The sequence below is a fragment of the Leptinotarsa decemlineata genome, unplaced genomic scaffold (assembly GCF_025532065.1).
Source record: "Leptinotarsa decemlineata unplaced genomic scaffold, Ldec_3_MD MMD2_tig00000576_RagTag_RagTag, whole genome shotgun sequence".
Classification (NCBI taxonomy): domain Eukaryota; kingdom Metazoa; phylum Arthropoda; class Insecta; order Coleoptera; family Chrysomelidae; genus Leptinotarsa; species Leptinotarsa decemlineata.
In genome coordinates, this window is record NW_027412551.1 from 9,207,783 (window position 1) to 9,219,208 (window position 11,426).

General features: G+C 33.5%; 1 protein-coding gene across 3 annotated transcripts in view; it reads left to right on the forward strand.

Moving 5' to 3' along the window:
• The window catches only part of LOC111514163 (bestrophin-4), a 33,831-nt gene extending 27,606 nt beyond the window's left edge, over nt 1-6,225 (forward strand). Inside the window, exons 11-12 of one of the 3 annotated variants that reach the window (XM_074174392.1) lie at nt 1,474-1,529; nt 5,994-6,225. In XM_074174392.1, coding sequence (XP_074030493.1) covers nt 1,474-1,522 — 49 coding nt within the window. In that variant the 3' untranslated portion in view covers nt 1,523-1,529; nt 5,994-6,225. Of the gene's footprint in view, nt 1-1,473; nt 1,530-3,351; nt 3,404-5,993 lie in introns of all 3 variants that reach the window. The other 2 variants (XM_074174393.1, XM_074174391.1) reach the window with 2 other exon arrangements.
• The last annotated feature ends 5,201 nt before the right edge of the window (nt 6,226-11,426 follow it).

Below are 11,426 nucleotides of genomic sequence, written 5' to 3' on the forward strand. Positions count from 1 at the left end.
CATGTGATATTGTATGAAGAATATAGTAGCGATGTTGATTGGTTAGCGATTTATGGAGACCATAAAGAAGTTCCTGATATATTTGAATTCAATGCGAATGTATTTTCACCATCTACCTTATACTGATTGAATAAAGTGGTACTTATACTGTTATCATCTGAATAAGAGTAGAACATTAGTTTAACTATCGATGGTTTCACTAAGGAAAATACTATCGTAGTTGGCGCCCAACGTGAGGCCAAAGGTGTAATGATTTCATTTGAAGCATACTCTGACATCATGAACCTTTAAATATTTGTTAAATCACTGAATCGTTTATGTACGGCCGCAGTCACGATTAGAGAGAACAAAATCTGCATGATCAGCCCGAATTTCGTTCTCTTTGATTGAATCGTGTATGATTTGTAATAGAAATGGACAGTTTTTTCAGTCTTTGAAGTATTTTGTCAAGTAATGAAAATATCTTCATTTCAGATATATGAATTTAATGAGCTTCTATAAATACCCAACCACTTTTTAATTATTTTTATTTATATTCAAGAGATAGCAATGTTAGTACCACTCAGATATTAATAAATGTAAGATAGGTAAGGAATTGAGGATATTTCAACAACTGTATAAAAACATATTTCTGGTTTCCAAGTGAAAGTTTGAACAACTTGAGTTTTAGGCTATATTGTACCTCAATGATGAACATTTCAACTGATTATTCCTATTGGGGCAGTACTTCAAATATTTGTGGAAACATTTGAGGTCCAATGTTCTCAAACAAAATAAATAAAAAAAAAACTTTGCAAAAGATTTTAGTTTAGTAATCTATACAATACATATGATTGGCCTTCACCTAGTTATACTTTAGAGAACATTGATTCTTTGAAATCTCATACATGATACAGTACATGTTCCCAAAGCCTAGCCTGTCGTTATTTAATACCCAAGTTGCAAGTGATCTACCTTTTCTTGAGAATAAAACCACAAAGAGGGTTTTTTGTAGCTTGAGAACCAATTACTTGTTTATTTTTTTCAAGTCTCCAGGAAACACTATAGTCTCATGAGCTCATAGGTTTTTTCCTCCCCATACGAGTTTGTACATGTTATGTACATGTATGTTTGTTATATTCTTCTGAATATAACGTTTAGTCTTATTACATTTGTAAAACGTGGGAGTTGTCTTTGTATCTAGTTTTTGTATTAATTCATTCCTATAACGGTTAGTTAAATCATCGAAGACTCTTTTCTGGATTTGGTTAGCGTAAAAGATAAATTGAGTATCATGCAGAATATTATCCTTTAATGATTCCTTCTTAATGCATTTGTTCAACTGTCTCTCCATTGTTTTTATGTTGACTAATGTTGAGATGATACACTTTATCCTGGGAATAGACTATTTATAATTTATAACTATCTAATAAATTATTGAATTCTACAAATTTTGCGAAGTATGTGTTGGTTGACGGTGTTGGATATTTTCAGAGATCGTTCAGGTATTAAGATCCTGATAACAGGCCCAGTATCGTGGTGAAATAAAAGTAAAAATATTGTTTCCTTGTAATGATGTATTTAATATAGTTGTATCTAATACTTGCATGAACTATTAACAAAATTCGTGGCGTGGATAATATATTGAATTATTTCAATTGTTGCATCATGGAAATAGTTGTGATAGTGTAACTTGATCCTTCAGAATTTATATTATTTATTAAAATATATCGATACGAGGATGTATTGATATCTGCTTAACCTAGACAGGTTACCTTAGCAACGAAAAATACCTCATTACAACTGTTAGCGTGAAGTTTTATGTCGAAATTAAAACTAGAGTTGCACAGTAAAAAAAAGATGTCTACCAAAATTGTATTTTAAGGGAGGTGAGCAGTTATAATCAATACCTTTGAATGACAATCAATATTCTTTGTATGCAACTGTGAAAAAGGAGGTAAATTTTCCATTGAAGATAAAAACTTCTCAAGCTGTGTTGTTACTGGTAAATATTCGGAATGTTGCTGGCAGAAGATTTCGAAAAAAATGTTTGTATTCACGTAAAATGATGAGAAAACGATTCTGAAGTCAAAACGCGACGATCTTTCTTCATTTTGAAAATAGGGTTATATTCCAACAAATTTGAGGTTAAGAATTTACGTTGGTACTATCGATTTGCTCGAATATGATTTGAGTTAATTCCTTCAATTGTTTTTTTTGAAGCACACCTAGATCATGCACCAACCACATTGAATCGTCTAAAAAGTTATTTATTTCATACGTTTTGTGAATCAGAAGTACTCACTTGGCATATAAAGTGGAGTATAAGCAGCAGCTAAGCTATTTCTTAAATCCATGTTTTTTTTTTGGTGAGAATATATCGAATTTGTAATATTCTAGCGAAACAGTGGAACCAACATAAATTTTTAACCTCAAATTTGTCAATTACACACTAAACTACCGGAAAATAGCTCTAACCAAATTTTTTTTCATGGAGAAAGATAAATTTGTGCGAAAGAAGATATTGAGCTAGGTGTGTAAAGGTGATGCCACGAATAAAATCATATATATTTCGATTGTATTTTGATGCAAAAACTAAAGGGGAATATGACCTATTGATCTTTGAAGCGCCACAATTTTGGAATGAAGGGAAAGCGACGCAATTTGAGTTAGTATCGTGTACTGCTTATTATTTTACATAAGTACAAAAAAAATTTTTCGAAATGTTCTGTCGACAACATTTCGAATACCTGTTCCTACATGGCCATTTCGAAGCATTTTTGGAAAAGGGTAGAATAGTAACTAGGAATTACTATTTGATGTTACTGACCCTCTCTAAGAAGAAAAAATTATGTTATATTATCTACGGTTCTAATTGCTCGACCACTCCCTTATTCACCATATCCGTCCGACTATCGTGTTTTTTCTCAACTGAAAAAAGTCTAAGAAGTCGTATATTTTTTTCTAACGAAGAAGTATAGAAGTTGTGTAGGCCTGATTTGCAAAGCAAGATATTTTTTTTTAAGTCTAGGCGTTGCAGATAAGCTGTAATGAATTTTCAATTTTGTTTACTCTTAAGAATTTTTCAATACATTCTCGTATACACAGTGTCCAAGTTGATAGTCATTTCACATTCTATTTGGTATCTGGTACGTACGTGAAGAATTATAAATTGGAGCTCATTCGGGTTCATTCAGCTACCTGTATGGCCATTTTCAAGTCATCACGGTACCTTCTGTATATTACAGAACAATATAACTGTTCAAATTTGTCTGTTCCCGAGTATAAAAATGTCTGTTTCCACAATAACCTTTCCATTGCCATTTTCTTAAATGTTGCATCTTCATGTTCATTTAATATTATTTTTTCAAGAATGAATTTACTACTAACCCCAGACCTGTGATAGAAGATACCGAAAATATTGGTAATTATATTAACAGTTCTTTTTGTACCAACTCGTCAAAAAGCATATGTTGTTTGTCAGAATACAAAATTTCATTTGGTAAAACACATTTTTCAATAATGATTGAATATTTTGTTGGAAAACATGTTTGTTTTTCGGAAACCTCAAATTTTTATACCAAATTTATGCGTCATGTATTTCTTTCTACAAACGATATATGCTTGAGCTTCTGCTTTGCTAATGTTCATAAGTCATCTTCATTTGTTGAATCATAATTAAATGATAATGGGAGAAACTTGGCGCGGGGCCATTAACAAGAAATCGCTAACAGATATTTTCAATAAAAAAACAAAATACATATCAGAAATATAAGGATAGTGAAGTTCTGAAGTCATTCTCAATGAGCTTATTTGGCAATTAATTTCCTTCTTCCTCTTCTCGGATGTTTCCCACTTTGTTTGTTCAAAGATGAAGAAGTTAAGAGGCATAACGATGTTTTTCCCAGAAACTAATCTCTCCTAAAGAAGGTCTCTTTTTTAACACTTGGCAGTTGGTTACATACAGAGTATGTAATAACAAGCTTACATTTATGGAAGTTATTTTTGGTTCATTTTGAGTAAAAAAACTTCATTAGAACATATGTCCTAAAGGCCGTAAATTTTGAACGACAAGGTCCTGCAGTTTGAAGTTAGAAGTTGAGAAATGGAACTGAGGTGAAATGAAACATTCAGACAATATGAATAGTCTAGTTGTTATAATAAAAAAAAAGCATGGTCCTTTTATACGAATTCTGAGTTTACAGATATGCATTACATATTTTTTTAAATTAAATTGTTAATTTCAATAACCTAGACTAGGGAAACAACTAATAATAATAATAATAATTATTAGTTGTTTACCTAGTCTCATAATATTAAATATATACATATAAATAAGAAGAAATGCAGAAATAAACATGACAATCCACTGAAGCTCATAGAACTTGTGTATGAAAACTGAAACAAAAAACTAAATTAAGACGTTTTGTGTGTGATGTCAGTTTGAATGGAAAAATAAAATATCATGAACATGAACCAGTGAACAAACAACATTACAAACTAAACTATCGGTCATAATTTTCATCATTCATACACCATATACATAGAGTAATTGAAAGACATATGTTTTATATTTCATTCAATGTTCTGTTCTAAATACGGTCCTTGATAACTGCACATTTGTAGAGTTGCTGTCTATTCTATAAGGTAAGTCCTTGTTCAGAAAGATTGCATCAGTACAGAATATGGTGAACAATAATGACAGATGTAAATTAAAACATATGAATCAAAGTTCAAATATACGTTAAAACTATTTTTGTTTCGAAAACAAAATCTGCTTTTCAACCAGTGAAAACGTTTCTAATCTTTAATAATACCCAATTCCAATAATAAATTTTAATTTTGTATGTGAAACGAAAAAAAGTTAACAGAGCGGATTTCCTGAGAAAGGAGTGAGGATTTCAAAGATGATTTTTATTTTAAGAGTTAGCAGTAGCTTATCACTCTTTTCTTCAAAATTATTCAATAAAACACCCCAACGGACGCCTCTGGCTGGAATAAAAATCTATGCAGAAAATGCCTTTTGATGCATAAAAGATGCGTGTTACCTACGTCTCACAAAATATCTAGGGATGTATAATGAAGTGGATTTATCTCAAAAGGACCCAAAAATAACCTTATTATTTGTATGTTATGTAGCTGCAATTCATAACAATATAATATTAATTAATGATGACCGTTGTGCCACAAACGATTCATATTATAGGTTGTTTCGGAAGTTTTGTTTGTTTTTATGAGCTTTTCAATACGTTTTAAAACATGAAAAACCACATTGGTGCTGACGCCCAGTTTTTTCGCCATCTTATGCACCGTTTTTGATGGGTCAGTCTCTATCAGGATCCTCAAATCCTCGTCCTGAGTTACTGTAGGTCGACCACTTCAGGTTCATCTTCACATTTTGCAAACCAACGTCATACGGTGTATTTATTAAGACTATCATTGCCAAATGTCTGGTTAATTTTTCGGACTTTTTCGGCAGCGCTTTGGTTCAAATTCATAGAGAAAAATTTGCCTAAAAGAGGCAAAAAATTATAATTTGGAAAAACACGAATAGCATCAATGTATAAAGTACAAAATTCTGTATCGATCACTATATACCGCGACACAGTAGAATACATATTTATTGAGATACGGATCTACAAAAACACGTGGAATTGAAACGGACAAAACCTTTGAAACAACTTGGCCATCCTTGTGGACTATGCATAGTCCACAAGGACTACTTGCTCTTGCAAGTTATGTTAAAGACTCTTTATTCTCTTTGATAATGATTCTAATTCAAAGAGCTGGTTGTTGAAAAAATGCAACTTCAGTTTAATAATTATTCAATACTATCGCACTCAAATCAACTTCATATAATCAATTTTCTTTGCAAAGTCAAAGTCATCTTTCCAAAAACATTCATCACCTCTGTAGAAAACAGCTTCAGCGCGCGTGTTTTTTATTAGTGTGGTTTTTTAATGTGTGATTTCTGAAAATCGTCTTCAATAAAATGTTACTTTTATTTCATTTAGGCTGAAGTTAGGATTATCGAGGTCCTTGAGTACTAAAGGAGAAGATCAAGAATCACTTCTTGGAAGGAGGTGTTCCAATACAACTCTCACACCACAAACACCAAGATCACCGCAGTCACTGATTTTTTAAAAGTTAACCTGATTTTTTACAGCCTACTTTATTACAAGAATAAGGACAAATTTGTATGGATGAGCTGTTGTTTTCAACAATCGACAAGCCCTAAATTTTTTTTAACAACAAAACAAAATTCTAGACAGACATGTTTCAAAATGGTTTTTAGGGCACTGAAGATATAATGTTGATATGGGGAAATAACATTTAATTTGAGGAACTTTTTTTATTCATTAAAATGGTAGATGTAATAGAGAGAGAGAGAGAGAGAGCCGAACTTTTTTCAAGTGTGTAAGGGGTTCCGTAGTTTTCAGCTACTTGATCCAAGTTCATAAAAAAAACTGTTGTAAAACAGATGGTTTTATTGAAATAAATTTCAGTTCTCTCACATTCCGATATTGATAAACTTTCAGCTTGTATATCTGTATAACTTTGCCCAAACCTATTAGTGACAATAAATTTGTAAGTAATACTAGATTTAAGAAACCTCAATAATGTAAATAATTTTATTTTAATAACAATTAATATTTATCTTTAATATTTAATATCAATAAGTTTCTATATTTACTGTGATTTTTCCAGTATATAGTGTTCAGGTTGATGCTGATTTTTGTGATATCGAATTGGCACAATCGTTCTTTGCCAATAGTCATGAATTGAAATTTATAATGCACAATCTACAACTTTTTTGAAAATTATTGATCTTTTGAAAAGTAGGAATAATGAAGAAGAAAAATCTGACTGGTAAGATAGATCAGTATACTTCAAATTTGTTTTTAGCTACCTACTTTATACTCAATACTCCTTCAGGAAAAAATTTTGGCCTATGAAACTCCGTACATTCCAATAAAAATCAGTTTATTTTTCATTAATACGATATAGTATTTTGAGTACTTAAAACCAATTTGTATTCCAAAATTGTATCTGCTTTGGTGCTTTTTAGGAAGAATTTTTGGCTCATAAAATCCCAAACATTCGCATAAAGCTCAAAATAGTATTTAGAGCAGTATCACAGTGGAAGGAAGATAAATTGTTGAAATGTGTTCCATAAAGTTTGCGATTACAGAAATGTTTCTGACGGAATGTTCATCATAAAGTCAGTTGTAATAAGTTAACTATACACGATTATACCATCTGTGATATTCTTTGGACTAGGTTTGACTTTCATTTTTTGAATGATCTTTAATGGACCTTCACACTAACCTCTTGAAATACCGAAAATGGGGAATTATATATCACAAAGTCACAGGAATTTTTGATGTTTTTTTTTCCAAAACAAGAAAAAAGTTAGTTAGCCTCCCTACAAGTTATTCTTTCCTTAGAGATGATCTAATAAAGTATTTGGGTAGTTGTTTTAATGTGGTCGTTTTCTTTGGTTACTGTGGGAATTATCTATGGATTTCTTCAAAGAAGTTAAAAAGGGGAAGTAGAAAGCCAAAATAGTTCTTCAAATATTTTTGTTGTGAAAATCTTAACTTTTTTCTTATTTTGATTGTAAGTTTGAATATAAAGTACCAATAATTTATAATCACTCCAGGAGGTTGTGTTTTTGGGATACTTAGTGCCTTCATCAAGACCATTTTGAACAATGGTTTCTTCTTTTAAGGATTGTGTTCTTTTTTAGCTATAAGTTTTTGAGAACATTATATTTACGTTAAACCATACCAGTGATGTAAAACAAACTGAAATTGTGCTTTCTTAATGAGGGATTTCTATTGATTTTATTTGAATTTATAACAAGAAAACGCTTTTGTATCATTATACACTGGATTATTCTAATATCTGGCCTAATTATTATATGCTATTAATAGTATATAGTATTCCAATATACAGTATTGACTGGTGTTCTCCAAAAATTGATGGTTGCCGAACTAAACAAAATTTTGTTGTTTTAAATAATTATTAAATTTTAATCATTTCTATCTATCTATCTTGTTCTTAAAGATGAGTTTTTCTTTATTTGTATTAGATACAGAGTTGAAAATTTTAGTGATTTTAGCAGTATTTTTATGTACTTAGGATGTACCCATGAATAAAGTGTAATGAAAAAAAAAATAGTTGAAAATATTTGTGTATTATTTATAAAAGAATTAACCGTCAGAGAGAAACAAAACAGATGTGTATTAAACCGGCCGATGAATATACAATGATTCTTTTAGAGTATATACGTGGGATGTTAAAAAAATAAGATAAATGTTCAAATTTCGCGGGCTACGTATATTCGATTAGCGATTTTTTTATGTTGGTACACTCGTCTCGAAGATATGTTCACAGTTTCAGTTGTTTAGCATGTTTAGTTTGTTGCCGAGAGACATAAAAGTAAGAAGCGTTTTGCGTATTCGGAGATTTTCTGCTATCGAGAAACCTGTGCACAAAATTCGGTGTAAAAATGGAATCAAGTGCTAAAAACACATGAAATGTTGACAGTGGCAGAAAAATGTTAATAAGCGGTACAAGCTTTTCACAGAAGGTCGAGAAGATGTGAATGACGACGCTCGCCTTGGACGCCCCAGCACAACAACAACCGATGAAAATGTTGAGAAAGTGGAAAAAAATATTAAGAAGGATCGTCGAGAAGTTGCTGAGGATTCCAGCATATCGGTTGGCTCATTCCATGTATTTTTTGTGAAATTTTGGGCATGAAGCGTGTGGCAGCGAAGTTCGTTCCAAAATTGCTGAATCTTGACCAAGATCCAGATCCAAAAGGGTCATAACTGGTGACGAATCATAGGAAAAAGAGAGATCATCGCTAACATCGCACCATAGTAAGCCCCCTCACTTGTATGGACTACCCAAAACCCACAAGAAGGATGTTCCGCTCAGACCGATCATTAGCTCCACAGATTCAGCCACTCAGAATTTGTCCAGATTTTTACTACTAATAATTAAACCATTGCAGGGAAAAACATCATCTTTGGTGAAACATTCAAGGCATTTTGTTGAACTACTAGGGGAAATCGAAGTTAAAGAGCAGGATCAACTGATCAGTTTCGACATGGAAAGCCTCTACACCAACGTTCCTGTCGAAGAAGCACTCTAAATCATACAGAAGAAGCTACCCGAAGACGGGGACCTGAAAGATAGAACAAACTTACCAATACAAGTAATCATGGAATTACTAGGATGCTGTGTACGAAACAGCTCCTTCCAACTGAAGGACGACCTCTTTACGAAAGATGCGCCACTTTCACCGGTTATAACCAATATATATATATATATATATATATATATATATATACATATATATATGGAGTGGTTTGAAACTCTGGCCATTAAACATGCCCATAAGAAGCCCCGAGTATGGTTGAGATACGTGGACGACAGCTTCATTATATGGAACCATGGAAATGCAGAACTAGACACTTTCCTGAAGCACATCAACAACGTAAGTCCATCCATCATTTTCACACTGGAAAAGGAAGTCCACAACGAATTGCCATTCTTAGACGTATTGGTGAAGAGGACCGACACTAAATGGGAATATCTGTATATCGAAAACCCACTCACACGGGATAGTATCTGAACCAGGAATCCAACCACCATCAATCGACTAAGGAATCATCAAGACTCTACTAGACCGTGCTTTCGGGCTCTGCAATACAAAGGATGGTCTCGAATAGGAACTAGGCATCATCAAAAATGACCTTCAACGGAATGGTTACTCCAAAGTGATGGTGGAACAGGCTTTAGCTAGAAGACAGCAAGAGCTCCACAAGGAAGAGAAGCCGCCACAACCAGTACTTGTACTTCCCTACATCAGAGGATTATCGGAAAGGATAAGAAGGATTGGGTACAAGTATAACATCAAGACCTGCTTCAGATCTGGGGACGCTATCCGTAGCAGCCTCACGAAAACCAGGCCACCAAGCGCGGACTGCGATTTCAAGAACTGCATTTACCGAATACCCTGCGAGTGCGGAGATTCATACATCGGTGAAACTAAGAGGCCATTGAAAGTTCGCATTGCCGAGCACAAGAAACACACACAGCGAGGATAAACCAGCAAATCCGGAATAGCAGAGCATGTTTGGACTCGTCAACATAACATCAAATGGGCTCAAGCTGAAATCATCCACAAGGAGGAACACTGGTTTAGGCCATTGAAAGTTCGTATTGCCGAGCACAAGAAACACACACAGCGAGGATAAACCAGCAAATCCGGAATAGCAGAGTATGTTTGGACTCGTCAACATAACATCAAATGGGCTCAAGCTGAAATCATCCACAAGGAGGAACACTGGTTTAGGAGAAAATTCAAAGAAGCCGCGTGTATGTTGTCCAACAACGCATGTAGCCAAGCTAGCGTAGAGATACGTAATATATGGAAACCTCTAATCAAGCGGAACACGACCAACTCCCGCCAAACGATCAGCTCCCGGTAAAAAACCAATGAAGTGGTGAGAGGGAAGAGGGGGTATGTGAAAGCAGTCGAATGACCTATAAATAGTCAGATCTCCAAGGAATAAGCTCAGTTATCACCCGAAGACGATTGTGGATACTAACAATCCAAACGTCGTGAAGTAACTTGGTTTGGAATATTTTAAATTTGATATTTTTAATTTTCATTTCTTGTTAATAATTTAATTTTTCAGCTCGTGTTAATAGTCCAATTTTTTTTGGTGTTTTTGGTTGTTGCTTGTATGTTATTTCATTGTAATTTCAGTTTTTTGCTTAATAACATTGTTTTTTCAGCTAATCTTTCAATTTTTTACATATTCTTTCAGGGATTTCAAATCAATTTATATTATATCAGACAATGGAAGTCCGAACTGATGAAATATAGGTATATGGGTATGATATCGAAACCAAAGTCTAATCGTCCCAGAAGAGCCAAGACCAGAAAAACACGCGAAGTTCAATCAAATATCAAGGTATTGCTCACTGTTTTCTTCGATTATTGTGGCGTAGTGCATCAGCAGTTCTTGCCACATGATTGTACGGTCAATAAGAAGTATTGCTTTGTGAAGTTATGGCCGCTTGCCAGAAGCAATTCAAATCAAACGTCTTGTATCGTATAAAAACAATTCATGCCTCAACCACCGTATTCACCAGATCTGGCCCCCTGCGACATTTTCCTGTTCCCAAGATTGAAGAGACTCATGGAAGGAGGGCGTTTTTCGACGATTGAGGAGATAAAAATTGAATCGCTGAGAGAGCTAGCAATCGCTGACACAAGTGTATATCTGAGGGGGAAATACCGAAGAGGACAAAATAGAAAATGATGGATATATAAATATATTGATATAAATGAAAATTCACTTCATTTCACTCATTTCAGCTATTTGTTTCACTTATCCAAATAAAAAAAATCAAAGACAACG